Raw genomic sequence first — 19,604 nt, forward strand, 5'->3', positions numbered from 1 at the left:
AAACGGCATGAGATAGATTTTATATTCTCTTATTAATTCATATGGTAAAACATTCATACTATTGTAAAGTTAAAGTTTCTATAGATGTGATTTTTTTATTTGAAAAATATGTATGTGTTTTATGTATTTGAATATGCAAATAATAAATTTGGAAAGAATTTCATTGAATGAATAACAGCTATTATCTCTGGCTATGAGAATGAGATTTGGGTAAGTGAAGATAGACTTTCAAATTTACAACACAACTTCTATATATTTTGCCTATTTAAGAGACGTTAAATAATAAAAATTAGCAATAAATAATATAAATAATGAATAAAATAATATAAATAATAAAATGTAATTAAAATGTACAATAAATAAAAACTTGGCCGATGCAGTTTTTATATTTCAAAAACTTCTAAGTTTGGAATCCATTTGGAAATATGATTTCATATTATCATTCATGGAAACACTGAATCTCATTTAGGCAGAGGAAAATATTAGAGCACATATGACCTAAAAGGACAATAAGGTCATAATTCCATATTCCTTTCTCAATGTCATTAAAATGAATTGTTCTCCCCAGCTGGGTAACTTCATTCTACTACTTTCATATTCCTATTTTGATTAATCTGTTTCACAGCCTCTGTATAGTTATCAAACTTTATATCAGACTCACATAGGACAGCGATTAAAAATAGTTTCCTGGGCTTTAGCCTGTGATTCTGATTCATCAGGACTGGGATGGGCCCAGAAAACTGAATTCAGCTGGCATTTCTGGTGGTTCTCATTAAGGTATTCCATGGATCACAGTTGGAAAAATAGTGTTCTACACACACACACACACACACACACACACGCACACAAAACTTTTAAAATTAATTATCTGTATTTTGGGTGTTAAGCTAAGAGAGTCATCAAGTAGTTTTTGATTTGATTTATGATTATCCACCAATTAAATTTTCACATAAACCATTGTATATCTGTTTAAAAACTACTACATAAACATTATTTTCCCACCAATCTTTAACTGTTGATCAAAATTCTTAACACTTCATCTTTCATGATTAACTTCGTTTTTCTTTAATGGCTTTTAAGAGTCTTATCCTGCCACAAGATTTTTGTATACACTTTTGTAGAGTATGTTTCTTGAGTGAATTTTCTATTCCCTAACTAAAGAACAAATGTTCCATCTGAAACCACCTGGTACAATGTTGTACATTCTATGATTACTCAGCAAATATTAGCACCTGATTATATATCTCAATAAGAATCTACAACAATTCTAAGGCTCTTTAGTAGAGCCTTACAAAATGGTTTTCCATTTTGTATGATTAGTCATTCCATTTTTTAACATATTGTTCAGAAGTTATTCTTCATGATTCACCTAACCCATTCCTTAAGTTCCTTCTTTTTTTATGTAGACAAAAGAAAATTCTATTACAACAAAGAAATTATTCATAGTTTTTAGAACCAATAAATCATTGTAAAACTCCTTCCCCTGATTTATTTTAATATTAGTTTATCAAATTACTCTTCCTACTTCATTTGCAAGAAAATATTTCATTGAAAAAGCCTAGTCCCTGTGTTCTAATAAAATTAAAAGAAACACATTCTAATATCCTGTGTAGATATTTTCCATCAGACTAAATTCATTGTGAACTATTATTGTAGTACATGACTTCTATAATGTGTTTATAAATACTAGTCTCATGATTAATATAATCTTTAGTTAAAAACACACCTTTTAAATATAACTGGTAAAACATGTATCTATGTCAAAAGCATTTCAAAACCACAATCTTTTAACCAAAATTAAAACAGAGCATAAATAGCTAAACATGATTTAACTACACATATCTTTTTCAAACAATGGAACACTTCTGTTCAGTATTCAAAACAACAAAAATCATTTTTATAAATGATTTAAGTACTTAGAACTATTGGCAATCAATTACCTAATTATTAGGTGCTTGCCTCATTATTGAAAATAAAAATGCAATGAATGTAAACAATGTGAGTATTTCCAAGCACTGTTTCTCAGATATTTCCCATCTGTTTTAACATCCCTTAAACATATCCAGAACATGAATGACTTTCTGGTGTTAATTCTCAGAGGCATTATATATGCCTGATGTTCAAAGTGGTAACCACACCCACGCATTTTGAAAATATATATTAAAACATAAAAAACAGGAAAAAGATCTTTAGAATGAAATTATCCAGTTACCAAAGTGTACACTATGAGTCACATAAAAAATGTAGTTGTTTCCCAATTCATTGAAAGTAGCATGATAGTGAAACATTCTCATTTCATCTGCTCAAATAGTAGTTTATATGGATAATGAACTCGGTTTCAAAGTAAATGTGCCTTGTCTTGAGCAACACTGTTCTAATTGTATATTTTCATGCTTTGAAAATGGAGAATGTATTTGGACTTAATCAAGAATATCATATGAGTCCCTTTTAGATATCAAAGATTTTTAATGAAAAGTATGCAAAATCACCCTTGGCCCCGTTGTGACTAAAGAACATAATTTTAAAGTCAAAGTCTTCAAAGCCTTGAAATCTAAACTCAATATGCTATATAGATGGTGATAGAAGTTTCCTCTCACCCATTCTCTTCAAAGCAGAGATGGATGTAATCAATTCCCATGCCGGTGAAAACACTGTGCCTACGTAAGCACCAATGAGATCATATTTACTCAGAGGATATATTACCCATTCTGAGAATTAATCATGCATCATTTCATATGTTCAATTGCATTTATTCCTCTTGTTATTTCTGGGCTCAATAAAGCCTCCTTCAAATTATACAGAAATCAACAAAGAAGAGAAAGATTATAATAAGTATATTTTAATGCTTATCAATGTTCTTACAACGACCACATTTAAAGAGATTTCTTCAAAAAAACACCAACAAAAATGATCAATATCACAGACACAGAGCTTCTAAATTTAAAATCCACAATGTTGCTTTATAAATTTATTTGATGGTGGTCTGGTTTTACTATGCCTGAGATATCATTTAAAATAGGAAAGAATCAAACAGATCTGTGATTATACCTGGTGGGACTTAATTAACTAATTTATACAGATAACTGGCCAACATTTGCTTTGTAAGATTAAAGAAAAGATGTAATATTTTTGCAGTTATTATAATGTCAAATGCCATATTTTGGGAGACCAAAAAAGTGTAGATGTTGCTTACAAATTTAGTCACAACCATAGATAATCGGACATTTACATTATTTAGGTAAAATCTACTTCAGAATGCATTCTTAGAGTTATGCTCAATCAAGTTTTAAAACCTAACCCTGGAATTAGCAGGGGATTATGATGATAATAATTAAATTTCCTACATTGTTAAATGTGGCTTCCCTTCATACTAAAAGTGTCACATGAAATTCTTAACAGCAGTTATTTGGTTAAAGTTGTTCCACTCAACACATACCAAGGATGTGCCACTCCTGGTGCCTGCAAGAGGAGTGGGAAAAAGCGTTACAAATATGTACAAAAGACCTTAAAAAGCTTGCCATACAATTGCAAATCAAATAAGAACAAGGACAGAACTACTGGGTAATTTTCCTCTTTATCTTTCTTCTCAATCTAAAAAACAGTCAAGTGGGCAAATAAAGACATCTCCATGTTACTAGCACAATAAAGTGGATTATTCCTCATGGCAAACCACCATAGCCGTTCAACATTAACATCCCCCCAGAATTTTATGCATGAAAATGTCATAACAAGTAATCACACCGCAGAAATGGTGATCAAACAAAAGTCCTACTTGTCCCTTAAGTCAGTGGTGACTTGGAAGGGCTCAGCAGTTAACATTACACCAGGAAGACAAACATAATGTGTGGTTTAGCAAGAATTCGAAAGGCATGAGGAAAGGAAACAAAAGCCTCTATATGCCAACGTCCTCAAATAGAATACAGCGATCCCAAGTCTTTATTCCTGGAAATGGCACAGCAAACATTTCCAGAATAAAAATGCTTGAGACATCATTAAGTAAGAAGTATGTGCTCACCTCCATAGATTCAGAAAACGTGGCATCCTTTCTCATCCTCACGGAGCTCCAGGGATCTCGGCTCAAAGAGTAGAACCCTAGTCCCACCTACATATCATCACCATGAGCCATAAGGCTCCCTGTGCACAGTGGGGCTCGCTGGTGAGCAGAGAACTAGCACTGACTGGCTCAGCTGCCTGAGGGAAAACGTTACACTAAATACGAGATGTCATTGCCACTGAGCACAAGAAGAGCTATAACAAAGAAGCAGTGGAAACACTGCTACTGCAGGTAATTGTGTCAGCCACAACTGGCCAATGCAGAAAGCCGGCCAACATGATAATTTGGTCTAAAATCTGATTGGTAACTGTTTCCAGTTACCATTTTTTGACTACTGGTAAATTTAGTGTGATGCTGCCCTACACTCTCTGTACAACACCCCGCCACCCATCCACCTAACTGCCCAAGATAAAATCAGAGTGATTTTATGAGAAGTTAGGAAAACACATTTCCAACCACTGAGGATTCCTTGAAGCAATCTGACTGCTCTTCATCCATCCCAAGGCACAAAAATGAAAATGTAATCTGACAAACTAACCATCTTTTAATAAGAAAGAAATGCTATAAAACACTCAAGATCCAGGCCTTAAATTTGTATAATGTATTACAAAACCATGTTCACAGGGGAAAATGAAAAACAGAACATAACATCAAAAAACAACCTGGGGGAAAATATAAGCAGAGTAACTGAAACACAATTAAACCACATGTTTATCATGTAGATCCTTTCTTATGCATATATATTCATATAGTATTATGTATTTTTTTTTTGCTCTTCTTTTTTTATAAAATTTATTGGGGTGACAATAGTTAGTATTCTATTTTTAAACTCTGGTTTACATACATTATACATTACGTATCAGACCTTTCAATTATTCCAACTTTGCAATAAGACGAATAGTACAGAGCAGACCTGTGGGCTAAAAGTTACTAAACAGAGTAATGCAAAAAGGTAGAAAAATGAGAAATGGATACAAATAACTTTTTGAAAACACATGAGGGTTTAAAAAAATTGATGACACAAAAAATATGGATGATGACTAAGAGCCGGAGCCTTGCTTTCAACCAAACTGTCATTTAAACCTATTTATCTGCTTGCTTTAAGTCCAAATGTTTTTGATCAATACATGTGCGACCAAGAGCTTGCAATATGTATCCGTTTGTACTGATGTGACTAATTACACAGGTTCATTACATACATGATAAGGATTAGACTAGATAAAAAGCCCAGTGTACTGGTTTCCTTTGGTTGCTATAAAAAAATTACCACAAACTTATTGGCTTAAAACAACATCAATTTATTCTCTCACAGTTCTGAAGGCCAGAAGTCAGAAGTCAAGATGTAGACAGGGTTGTACACCGCCCACCCCAGCGGCTCTAGGGGGAGATTCCACTCCTTGCCTCTTCCATCTTCTAGTAGCTGCCAACATTCCTTGTCTTGTGGCCTCATCACTCCAATCTCAGCCATAGGGATCTCTTTGACTCCTCTGAGAGATGTCAGTTCTGCTCAGAAGGCATTGCTGATTGGATCAGACCCACCCACATAATCCAGGAAAATCTCCCCATCACAAGACTTTTAATTACACCTGCAAAGACCCTTTATTCAAATAAGACAACATTTACAGATTTCAGGTATAAGGGTCTGATATCTTTCTGTGAAAGCAAAGCATTTCTCAACCTACAACATCTAGTATTCACAGAAATTCTTACAAACGTTACTTGAATCTGACCCACTGTTTCTTACCTGAATTGTAGGAGTCCCCACTTTTACATGGCTATTCTAGTTAGCCAAAGCTTAGTTCTATTTCACAGCCTTTAATGTTACCTAAATTTGTTCCACTTGAAAATATATTAGGATAACCTCCCCCAGTCAAAACTGATTCTTCTTGCTCAATTTCCTGTTTATCGCTTGGTCTTCCTGTGCCTCCATCCATGTGGTAAGACTTTGAGAGCCATCCTCTTTCATATTACTCACATCCAATTGACCCTTGAGCTCTACTGGTACCTTTTAGTTCATTTGAAATAGTTCCACTCTCCCCCTCCCAACTCGGAATGTTCTTGCCTTCGTTGGTACTGGAGGTGACAGAGCTCTGCCAGACTGCTACCAACTGTGCCCTCTACCTCAGCTCACCTTCTGTACTCTCTATTTTGCTGTCAGAGTGATCTTTCTAAAACTTTCTAAATCTGATCAACTCACTTCCCTTAAAACCTTCAAAATGGCTGTCCTACCCTCAGATTCAAGTCCAAATAACATAGATCGATAAGGTCTTTTCTTGATTTGGCATCTGCCTACCTCTACAAACTCATCTGGTATGTCTATCCCATCTCCTCCATGTATCCTTAAAGCCTGAACTAGTGACAACTTTTCCCAAAGTATCATAATTTTTTTTTTACTAGTACTTTTATGTTTTAGAATATGCTATATAGATTCCTGCCTTGCCAGGCCAAAAAACTAGCCAACTCCTGTTTATCTTCCAGAATCTGGCCAAGACAGCATCTTATTTCAGAATGTATCCTTATACACTTTAAAAAGTGGAATTGTATAGTTGGTGAACAGTATCATCATAATGCTGTTATTTAAAAACAAATAATAAGAAGGCATCCCTTTCAGTAGTGTCCCCAAATTCATGTAGTGTTATACACATCTTCTACAACTTTGCAAGACCCACTGTCCTACCTCCATAACATTTATACTATGCTGTGATCTATGAGCTCATCTAACTGTATTGGAACACCCTCCCTACTCACCTGATCTGGCCCCCAATGACTTCTTTGTTTATCTGAAGATAAAGGAAATATTGAAAGGAAGATATTTTGATGACATTCAGGACATCAAGGTTAATAGGACGACAGCTCTGATGGCCATTCCAGAAAAAGAGTTCCAAAATTGCTTTGAAGGGTGGAATAGGCACTGGCGTCGGTGCATAGCTTCCCAAACAGAATACTTCGAAAGTGATGGTAGCGATATTCAGCAATGAGGTATGTAACACTTTTTCTAGGACGAGTTAGTGAACTTAATTGTCAGACCTCATAAGTTACTTTTAGGACTGAACTACTATTATAATTGACCAATACAGACTTTAAAATTCAGAGCTTAGTTATTGGAATGTAATTGTTTTTTAAAGCAGTATAATCATTTCCCAATGAAATACAGCCTTTGTCCTCAGGTTGAATTCCAGGAGTTAGTGTTCATATTTATCAATCTGCTTACATGAATGAGCCATCATTTGGCTGTGATAAGCTGTGTTTAACTAGCTTTAAAGCATTTTTCTAAGAGCTTCTGTCCTTCCAACTTAAGTTCCGTTAATTCTCTTGGCTGCCACATTATAGAACAAATAAAATGAACATGTCCTTTTTAGTGGGGCCAAATCAGTCATTATAAATACTTAAAACCAGCATCCACATGCAACAGAAGAATCTTCATTTGTTGGCATCACCAAATACATAAACTTTCATTTTTTTCCTGTTTTTAAAGCTTCCCTACAAATGGTAAAGATTACTCTTCACAGGATGGTATTTCTAACAACCAAGTTTCCATTAATTGTCAAAATAACAAAATAGTCTGTAATGTTCTATGTTCTTAATTGGAAGAGAATAAAGACCAGAAGAATTATATCCAAATTTTAGAGGGTTAATTTATTGTTTTCCTGGCATATGTCTCCTGGCATAGAAAACTTAACTTCCTCTCCACTGTTTAGCAGGAAAGAGAGAGAAGTGGGAGAAAAGGGACAGGGGATTCTTTCCTGCCCTCCCTGATCTGGTGGGGTTGGGTGGGAGAGGAATTAAAGAGTCTCACATTATGGTAGCTCCCAGTTTTCTATCTGGTTGGTTTAGAAGGAAAAAATTACATCTAAATAACCTTCACTATCCCTCTGCTATTACCCCCTGTTTCAACTCCTTGCTTGTCATTTATTAGAACTTTGTAATTGAGTTTTTGTTTCTTTACCCTTTTACTGTCTATCTCCATACGAGGCTATACGCTTCCATGGGCCATTCCCTATGTTTTTCTCCTCACTAAACCCAATGCCTTCATATTCTTTGAATGTACTAAATGTTGGGTTGAAATCTGAAGGCCCACATTGCCTGGGATGGAAATCTATACTAACGCCAAAGCTCCAGACAGGGGTAAGTCTTGAGTAAAGTAGGAGCGGGCAGGACAGGAAAAAATGCAAATCGGGGTCTGCTTCTGTCTGACAGTAAGGAACAGGCAGCCTTGAGAGGGGAAATCATCCCCTCAAGTGTTCCTCATCTCCTACTTATTTTTTTTCCTGTTTGGTTTTATTAACAGGATCATAATAGCATTATTTCCAAAGGAAATAATTATGCTTTACACAGACATCCTGGTTAGTCTGCCGTTTATAACACTGCTTCTGTAGAAAAACATGAGTCACTAAGGATGACATATAATTAACACAAACATTTCGAAAACAATGGACTCAAATTGTAACCTGGCTCTCAGGTTCACTGTCTCTTATTTCTCTCTTCCCTTTCACCTTCTTTCACCTCTCTGTCTCCCCCTACCCAACCCTCTTCTTGTCTTCACACACACACGCATGAGCACACACACGTATATTTTATATTTTCCTGAAACAAAAATATAAACATATCCAGTCTCAATTCTAGTCACTGAGTCCTAGAATTATGCCTTAGTAGTGATTATGGGTCAGATACTTGAGCTCATACTATCCCGACTGAATTCTTCCCATTCCCTTAACACCCTAGTTGAGGACTTACTCGCCCATGCCCAGTCTGTCAAAATAGCCAAACGTGTTAATATAATTAACATGTAGCTAATCAGTGTCCTGATTCCTACTGCTTCTCTTTTTGATACATTCTGCATAGGCCAATAGCTCATAACTGCCTCTAAAGCACTACTTTTCATCACGTTATTCTTTTTTTACTCATAAAACTCCCAAGGCAAGTGAATAAAGTTTGCTCCCCAAGTTCACCGTCAAGGATCTCCATGTTATGACCTAACCACCTCCCTAACTTTACTCCCTACCACCCAATAAGGACCCTGTACAGGATCCTTTACAGGATCATTGAGATCATTTCATTATTTCTTGGGCACACCCTTGACCATCCTACCCATGTGTCTTTACTCACATTAGTCCCTCCTCTTGCCTTCCTTTCATTTCCAGTCCTTTCATGACCAAATCTAGCCCCAAACCCTTGGTAAAAATTTTTCCATCACCTCATGGTACAAGATGCCCTTCCTACAGCCTTCAACATTTAGGATAGCCCCATGCATTTGTGCAATGTTTTCACAAATTTTTTCACGTTTCCCATGTTAGCCTCACAACAACCCTGTGAAGGAGGCACTACAAGTATGTACACTTTTTTGATGAGGAGAAAAGGTTTTCAAGGGATGTGAAGTGATTTGTCCAAGCTCACACAGCTGAAATGTGGCAGAGACCATATTTAGCATTTACTGTAAACTGCCCCAGGTTGGTAATTATTTGCATCATTTTTCCTGTCTCCCAAACTAGACTATAAGCTCCATGAAGGCAGTAGCTATGAGAACTTGCCCCAGTGCATTACAATATGCAAAATGAGAATTCAATGAATATTTGATTGAGTGATTCTAAGAGCGCAATCCTTCTACCCTATTTAAGAAGCCTCTGTGATTCCTCCCTCCCTCTTATAGTCAATGTTCAGATTCTGAGCACTCGAATGAATAATTTGTGATAAACTGCAATATACTGTGGCTATTATTTAATTTCTTGACCTAGTTGCCCCCAAAACAAATTGCAAATTCCTTGAAGATAGCTAATGATGACAAATAAAATGAGATCTGGTGGTATTTCAGTGTTGGCCATGAGTTATAGGAATAACTATATTTCCAAACTAGTGAAGTTCAGTCATCTGGCACACTTGCGAAGAATACATATATCCAGGATACGGATTCAGTGCTTTCTCAATCATATGTTTCTTTACCCTGGTTCTTATTGAACACACGATCCTAGATACTAAAAAATAAGAAGCAAGTGTCAAAATGATATTGACCTAAAGGCACAGCAAAGAACCATGTTGTTGTGTTAAATACTCGTTTGTGAGGGCTTCCAATTCATACTGCACAAAGATTTCCTGCTAGCAAAAGTCATCCTGGTTTGTAAAAGAGGATTAAATATTTCAATATTTTAAATCACTCCACAAAGAGCTTCTACAACTTCCAAATCTGGAAGTCACTGAACAAGAATAGGGCATCCAGGAGGAGAATTTAGTCGAAAATTTCATGACAGGAAAAGAACTTCGTCCTTTAGAACTGAATTGGGAAGGTACTCACAGGTTCTCCCTGTGATCCATCCAGGCCTGGAGCACCCGGAGGTCCTGCTTCTCCCTTTTAATGATGAAAAGAAATAAAGAATTGCATTTTCAGGCAAGCTTATAAAATCACAGTATATGTTAGAACATTATATAATAAAGCATATGCGATACAAACTGGAAAATGAAAATGACTTCTAGATTACTCACATTAACTTTTCCTGACATCAAATATCTTACTCTGAAATTGATAAAGTGACTATACAAATATCAAATCTACACATGATGCAGATAGTTAAGTTATAAAATAACTGCGGTACCATATACTAATGAGAATAGGACATTACTCTAATCTTCAAAATAAATGTGACCAAGGTTTATGTCAATCTTTTTAATATTCATTTTGTTTTCATATTTACTTTGAAATTTGTCACTTTATTGACCTAATTTGACCTTGTCTCCCAAGAGTTGCATTTTTTATTTATAGGTTATTACATGAAAATTTTGACACTCTAATTTAGTATCTACCTATTTAAAGAAAAATCAAATATGTGTAATTTTAGGTAGCTATCAAAATTATAATTTTCAGTTGTACATCTTTAAATTTCTATGCTCAAATTATTTAAGCATTTTATTTTAGATCCACCTTTTAACATCCTAAAAGTTTTTCCCAAATTTAGGATTTTTGAAACCTAACAGTCATTAAGAGCCATGATTTTGTTTCTGTCCAGCGAAATGATTAATTATAACAAGTAGAGTTCTCTACAATTATGCCACACTTATTTCATACCAGGGAGAACATTTCATCCTATATGAGAGCAAGAGAGACAGTAAAACAAAAGCTTTTTTTTTTTTTTTGGTAAATACCTCAAATACCTGAACTGAGATAGATTTAGGGGAAGAGTCTCAGAATAAACGTACTGAACCATATGCCAACACTATTTTCCATAGTTTCACATTCTAATGAATTTCCCCCAAATCATAGAAAATGCACCACAGAGGGAAGAACCAATAAAATTTGGCTAATATAATCAACACTTGGAAAAAAATTCAACCATATCACAGTATATAAACACTGATTCTCCCAATTTCACGAATTCTTGCATTTTATGAATTCTTAGCACAGTGAAATGCCAACTAAAGCCAAGTATTTCATCTGTTCCAATTTTATTTACAAACACTAGCTGACAGTTGAAAATAGAGGGAGCAAAGAATGTTTCCTGTAAATTAACCAAATTGGGGGGAGGAAGTTCCTGCTGATCCAATGATGCTACAGAAAAGCTTATGAAAATATCAAAGAGAAAAAAAGATGTGTGTTGGATCCACTTAATTTAAAAGCTACAGATTTCAAAGCCTGAAAATTTAAAGAAAAGAGATATGTCAAGTCCTAAAACAACAGGAAATAATGCAATAACTCTATGTGAACTCAACACTCACATCTGTAGTCAGGAGGACTCATCCAAGTCAGTGGTTCTCCAGTCTGGCCCCACACCAACCAGATCTGCTTCACTTCATGTGGGAACTTATTTAAAGTGCAACTTTCGGGCCCTCCTGCAGACCTATCAAATCAGAACCTCTGGGTGGTGAAGCCCAGAAATCTGTCTTTACAGCTCTCAAGCTGCTAAGATGATGTGGGAACACTGGCACAGCGGTACGTCATTAGGCCACTTACTTCCCCTACAGCCAGGTACTATTATCTATGATGTGTGTAAGTAAATCTGTAGTTCAGATTTTTCTATTAAGTAAAGGGGGGAGGGCAGTTGTCAAGTAGTGAAAACAAGTCATTTGGGATTACATGACTACTTCACTTGGTAAAACTCTCTTTTATTTCTCTGACTATTGACCCAATTAACAGGAGGTTTTCTTTCAAAAACACTAATCATCAGCAAGGTTTATCAATAATGAAATCCCACAATTATTAGCGGATTTAGTTTATCTTTAGTCTTCCTATTTGTTGTTAGGACAGATAATCAGAATGATGCAGAATTGTATCAACAAAGTATCACCAATTCTTTATAATCCACAGCAATGATTCTCAAACTTTAGCTGCCATTGGAATCACCTGGAGGGTTTATTAGACTGCAGCTTGTAGATCCCCACCCAAGGTTCCACAGGTCTGGGGTGGATCCCGAAAATTTGCAATTCTAACAAGTTCCAGGAGGTGTTATTACTGCTCGTCTTGGGACCTTACTTTGAGAACCATTGCTCTAGCTCAGATCTCAAGACAGAGACTTACACACCCATTCTGCTCTTACCATTGCCTTTCTCTGTGAAGTACAATGGCATTTTATAGCTTTACACTTGGCACTGAATTTTACAATAACCAGGTTGTTCAGCAGGAGCCTTGTTTATGTAGGTGTTGTTTTTCTGAATTGCACATTCTTTAAAGGCAGAAAACACATCTTCTATGAGGTTTTTTTCCTTTCTTTTTTTAATCACTTAGAATAGTGCTGAACAGAATGTAAGACTATATGTGAGACGGTATGTCCCCTTGTTTACAAATACTAACTTCTTGCTTGATATTAAACATTGAGAAGATGTCATGCTAAACATTATTCCTCAACCTAATTTCTACAGCTAATATCAAAGATGATTTATTCCACAATAAACCAGTTATGTTTAAGAAGGAAATTTAACTAAAAACAGACATATAAAACTTGTATTGCCTGTGTATCTCCTTTCATGCTGTAGTCCTTGATACCCACAAAAAATAAAAGGGTGTGGCGAGTAATTTAGTTTGTGGCCATAGCAACCTTCAAAATCAGGTGGAAGATGTGTGACCATTACAATATAATTTAATTTTGAAGAAGATCTTCACTTGTTATTACCCTGTTTCCCCGAAAATAAGACCTAGCTGGACAATCGGCTCTACTGCGTCTTTTGGAGCAAAAATTAATATAAGACCCGGTATTATATTATATTACATTATATTACATTATATTATATTATATTATATTATATTATATTATATTATATTACATTATATTATATTGTATTATGTTGTATTATATTATAAAGACCCGGTCTTATATTATAGTAAAATAAGACTAGATCTTATATTAATTTTTGCTCCAAAAGATGCATTAAAGCTGATTGTCTGTCTAGGTCTTATTTTCGGGGAAACATGGTAAACACTTTATTTTGACTTTGATCTTACTGCATGGTTTATTCTCAGTATGCAGACAAATCTCTAGCATGCCAGAGGTTAAACTGAAGATGTAAGGTAGGGAAGCTTTTCCTGGCTGACCAAATAAACAGACACGAAATTTGGAAGGCATCACGCATACACAGGATCACATAGACTAGGCCTGGAATTCTAGCTCTGCCTTGTAACTGACTGCACTTTTGAGTAAATTCTTTAATCTCTCTTAATCTGGTCTTAATGTCTAAATGACATTAATACTCCTAATTTCATAGGTATTTTTTTAAATTAAAAAATACATAAATAAGAGCCTTTGTGAAAGTGCCTTGCACAGCTCTAAGCACAGAAGGGAAGATCCATAAAAGTAGGCTACTCTATTGCCACTGAAAAAATTGGGTTTTAACAATCCTTTACTTTTATGATATGTTTTAGCACTTCAACATTATTTTTATATTTGTACTGCTGTGGTTTGGCAGTATAATTTAGGTGAAATGAGTATTTTCAAAAATAAGGTCCATATTTTAATCTAGTTAAAATGTCATAAAAACTGTAGTCAATAGTTAAATTACCATTTTCTAAATTTGGAAAAGATTATTTGGATATCACATGGTTTTTCAACAATTTGGTGAAAGAAATTTTCATTACTTATTTAATTATAGTTACATGATCTTGGGAAATTACTTCATCTCTCCATTCCTTAGTTTCCTCACCTGTAAAAGGGCAAATTTTTTTACTTATAACTCGTAATGATTTATGGTACTAATGAGAAAGTACATATAAAGTGCCGGGGAAAGAGCCAGGCATGTAGTGTGTATACAATAAATTATGTCTTTTGTTACAATCTATCCTCTCCTGTGTTTAGTTCTTTTCCTATCCAGTTTAAACACATTTCAGTATTTCAATTGCTCTCCAACTAAAATTGTCACCCCTTTACCTATTCATCTCCTTCACTTGCTTATGCAAACTCCAATATCGAGTAAATCAAACTGAAAGCCTCTTCAGACCCATGCCTGGGCTTCTAAGTACAGCCAAGGGAGGGGAAAAAATAGTACAACAGTCACACAGATTTTAACTTCCAGCTTCAACTAGACTTCAATGTAGCTTCTATATTTCCTTAATCTCCACTCTGTCACATTTTCCCCACAGATATATAAAAGTTACCCAGCCAGTAAGTTATGCAACCTTTTTGTCCCCTCTCTCAACAAAGGACAACTCCCACTTCCTTAGAGAAAACAAAAAGTCAAACATACTACCAAACATACTACCGCCAAACTAACACGCTTAACCTGCATTTGCATCCATCCATTCTTTTTTCTTTTTTTTTTCTCACAGTGAAACAGGTATCCATCATACAACCTAAGGTAATCCCTTCCAACTCTGTTCAGTATCCCCTTCATTCTCCTTCCAATAAGATGGTGGTCCTTATCTAGATCTAACTACTTGTTGGACATCTACTCGTGGATGTGTCAGAAGAATCTTAAATGAACACATTATAATTCTCACTTCCCCACCTCCTCAAAAGAAATACTAAACCCTTCCCAATAAATAATTCCATTGATTAAAAAAACTTCTAACTTCACCATACATAAAAAGGGAGCCACAGAAAATTTTACATCCCTGCCTACTATTGCAAGTCTAAATATACATGACATTTCAAACTGAAAAAGAATTGGCAGACAATATCCAAACAAAACTATTAAAAGAAAAAATAGAAAAAGAGAATCAAAACATTTCAGTAAATTTCCCTGACACAAAAATAAACATGAAGCAGAAGAGAACTGCAACAAAATGCTGCTGCTTGAATGAACAATATACAAGCATTTTTCAGATGTACAAAAAGGAATATATGAAATAAGAATTAAATTAATTCAGGAAATAAATTGAAAAGACAAAATTATCTCAGATATTATGATTGCATTACTAGAAACCAAGGGAGAATAGATTTAAAATTTAAAAAGATATTAAGGAGGAAATTAAACATAGCCAATAAAAGTGAAATTTTAGCAAAGATAAAAAGGATCAAAAAGTGGCAGAGTTAGAGACAGTCCAGTAAGTCTCAACATATCTATAACTGGAGTCTTGAGACATAAACCAAAACAATTTTTTAAAAGTTATTTTTAAAACTAAAATGCAAAAAAACATTCCAGAATTAAAAGAAGCCCTGAATCTACTTATTGAAAGGATTTGGGGATAATTGAAATTTTTTTAATTCAAGTTTATTGGGGTGACAATTGTTAGTAAAGTCACATAGATTTCAAGTGTACAATTCTGTATTACATCATCTATGTATCACATTGTGTGTTAACCACCCAGAGTCAGTTCTCCTTCCATCACCATATATTGGATCCCCTTTACCCTCAACTACCACCCCTCACCCCCCTTACCCTCTGGTAACCATTAAACTATTGTGTGTGTCTATGACTTTTTGTTTCTTCATTTGTTTGTCCTGTTCTTTTGTTGTTTTCAGTTTTATATAACACATATCAGTGACATCATATCGTTCCAGACTTTTTCTGTCTGGCTTATTTCGCTTAGCATAATAATCTCAAGATCCATCCATGTTGTCGCAAATGGTACTATTTCATATTTTCTTATGGCAGAATAGTATTCCATTATGCACATATGCCGCATTTTCTTTATCCACTCATCTATCAAAGGACACTTTGGTTGTTTCCATGTCTTGGTCACTGTAAATAAAGCTGCAGTGAACATCAGAGCACACATATCTTTATGGATAAATGTTTTCAGATTTTTTGGGCAAATACCCAGGAGAGGAATTGAATTTTGAGACATAAATTATGCTATTAGAGTTTAATTATAAAGTTAAAACAAAAACCAAAATACAAAAAACCTCTGGGCTTCCATACAAAAACAAAGCCACTTACAAAGGAAAGAAAGACAATTAAGTTGACATCAGCAACATATATGACAGCAGTGGAGCAACATATTAAAGAAATTTAAGGAAAAACAGTGAAAAACAGCAAGGTAAGGGTTTTATGGTTAGCCAAGTTGTCACTCAAGTAACAAGAAGATAGAAAAATATGTTAAAATATAAGAATTCAGAGAATACTGTATTCACATGCCCTTCCTAAGGAATACATCAGAGAAGGAGCTTCGTCAAACCCATATTACAATTATGGAATATTGGTCAAGGGGATGATGATGAACACTGAATATGTTTATTTGCAAATCTAAAACAAAGATGAAGAAAGACTGGAAAAATAGTTTTTAAATATTTTATGATCTGAAAAAGTAGAAATAACATGATTAAACAGATGAAGAAAAGGAGAATGAAAAGGGGGAAATAGAATAAATTCATTAATTGTGACATAGACAATAGGTATCATTTAAAGTTAAAGCTAAAATGTATTAAAGGAGACAAAAAAAAGACATTTTGTAATACTAAAGCCACAGTTAAAAAATGAAGATGTAACAGTTATGACTATCTATGCAACAAACAAAATAAAAAACACTTTCATGAAACAGAAGATGGAAGGAGAAACAGATGAATACACACTAAGAAGAGACTAGCACACCACTCTCTGTCTAAGGTCAAAGAAACCAAAACTAAGTATATAGGATATCTAAACAAGATCTTTAGTAAAGAATATTTTACAAAGATATATTGAGTTGCACATTTTCAAAGAAAAAGAGATTTACATTCTCATATGCACGGGGAACATTCTTGAAAATTGAACATATAATAAATCAAAGAAAAAATTGGTCAAAGAAAAATAATAAATCTCATGAAGAAGAAATTATACAAATAACATTCTCCGATTCAGTGCAAGAAAGCCAGAAATTGACAATAGAATCAAAAAATTAAAGCACTTTCAATCTAAAAAAATTTTTAACTTTTAAACAACTCTTAAAAAAGGGAAATAAAGCCAAAAGTGAAGAATTTCCAACAATAATGTTAATGAAAGTGTTGTACATTAAAATCAAGGTAATTCAACTGAAATAATATTCAGAAAAATAGTTATGAGTTAACTAGAGCAAAATAATTGTAAAAGAATGAAAATAAATTAATTCAATTTTCAATTATAAAAGCTAGAAAAAATATACGAAAAAAGAAAAAAGAAATAAGTAGTATAAATAAAAGTAAAAAAAAAAGGAAAAATCAGTGAAGTGAATAATTAATTACAATGTTGGATTTTTTAATAAAAGCCAACATAATAGAGGATACAGAAGTTCACAAAATCAAGAAAAAAAGTGAAAAATAAAAGCATAAATATTCAAAGTAAATAATGACAAAGGGAGAATATTCATTGAAACAGAAAGAACATTTTTTAAATCATGAGAGGAATTTGCATAATACACAAAACACTTGAAAAATCTAGAGGGAATGGCTAATTTTCTAAGAAAATGAAGTTTACTATTATTCACCCTACGAGAAAGATAAAATGCTTAAGCAGAACAATTTTCACATAAGAAATAAGAGAAAGTTATTAAAGAACTACTCAACAAAAACAAAAACATCAGGCAAATGGCAGAGGGGAAGATGAGGAAAAACCCTCAGGTGCTTGATTTCAATTGTAACTGCCAATAAAAAAATCATTACAAAATACAATTTCAGGAATGAAAGATAAAACATCATTATAAATTCTATGTTAAAAGGACAAGAATGATTTAATATTATAAATAAAAATTTACAACAAATTTGAAATTTAAATGCAATGGATAAATTCCTTGAAAGGCATAAATCACCAAAACTTACTCAAGAAGAAAATGTAAATAGTAAATAGTAAATTCCTTTTCTAAGTAAATTCCTTTTCTAAGTAAAAGGAATTTAATCAGTAACTAAAATCTTCCTCACACCTACAAAGCCCAGGTCTACATGGTTTCATTGGTGAATTCTACGAAGCGAATAAGGAAGAAATTATACCAATTCTACATAAATTGCTTTCAGAAAATAGAAGCTAGTATTACCTGAATACCAAAGCTTTACAAAAATATCACAAGGAAACTACTGACCAATATTCCTCATGACCACAGTTTATATAAAATTCCTAATAAAATATTTCCAAGTTAAATCCAGAAATATATAAAAACAATAATATAAGATGAGCAATTGGGGTTTATCCCAATATTGCAAAAAGCAATTAATGTTATAAATAATTTTAAGAAAATAAGGGAGGAAAATCATATAATTAACTCAAGTGCAGAAAATTTTTTTGACAAAATTCAACACCTAATCATAATTAAAAAGAGGACAATCCATGAAGAGACTAGGAATAAAAACAATTTCCTCATTCTGATGAATATTTTTATGTAAAACCAACAACTTTTACTGGTGAAAAATGAACGCTTTCTATCTGAGGTCAGAAAGAAGGCTAAAATATACGCTCTCTTTTTTTAATTTTTAATGTTTTTTTTTCCTTTACCCTTTATGTTATGTTTAAGTGCATAGTGCTCTATTTTGTGTTGGGGTTGCCATTTCCTGCTTCTGTCTATCTGTTCATAATATTGCTTATGGTTTCATATTCTTTTGTGGTGTTTTTTTTATATTGAAGGAACAACCTCCTTCAGTATTTCCTTTAACGCAGGCCATGTGTTAAAAAAAACATTTATCTGTAAAGATATATGTATTCCGATGTTCACTGAAGCTTTATTTACAGTGGCCAAGACATGGAAACCAAGGTGTTCTTCGATACATGATTGAATAAAGATGTGGTATATATACACAATGGAATACTTACTCTGCCATGAGAAAAGATGAAATAGTGCCATTTGCAACAACATGGATGGATCTTGAGATTATTATGCTAAGCTAAATCAGTCAGACAGAAAAAGTCGAGAACCATGTGACTTCACTGATATGTGGGATATAAAACTGAAAGCAACAAAGGAACAAGACAAACAAAGAAACAAAAATTCAAAGACACAGACAGTAGTATAGTGGTTACCAGAACGTAAGGAGGGAGGAGGGATACTAGAAGAAGGTAAAGGGAGTAAAATATATGGTGATGGAAAGAGAACTGACGCTGGGTGGTGAACACACAATGTGATATACAGATGATGTATTACAGAGTTGTACACTTGAAACCTATGTAATTTTACTAACCATTGTCATCCCAATAAATTTTAATAATAAAAAAGAATGTACGTTCTCACCACTTTTATTTGATATTTTATTAGAGGGCC

At 33.9% G+C, this 19,604-nt stretch overlaps 1 protein-coding gene across 1 annotated transcript in view; it reads right to left on the reverse strand.

The window, feature by feature from the left end:
* COL21A1 (collagen type XXI alpha 1 chain) overlaps positions 1-19,604 on the reverse strand; it is a 155,696-nt gene that overhangs the window by 28,248 nt on the left and 107,844 nt on the right. The window contains 1 exon segment of the mRNA XM_033093680.1: positions 10,341-10,394. Coding sequence (XP_032949571.1) covers positions 10,341-10,394 — 54 coding nt within the window.

Source organism: Rhinolophus ferrumequinum, chromosome 3, assembly GCF_004115265.2.
Source record: "Rhinolophus ferrumequinum isolate MPI-CBG mRhiFer1 chromosome 3, mRhiFer1_v1.p, whole genome shotgun sequence".
NCBI classification, from domain to species: Eukaryota; Metazoa; Chordata; class Mammalia; order Chiroptera; family Rhinolophidae; genus Rhinolophus; species Rhinolophus ferrumequinum.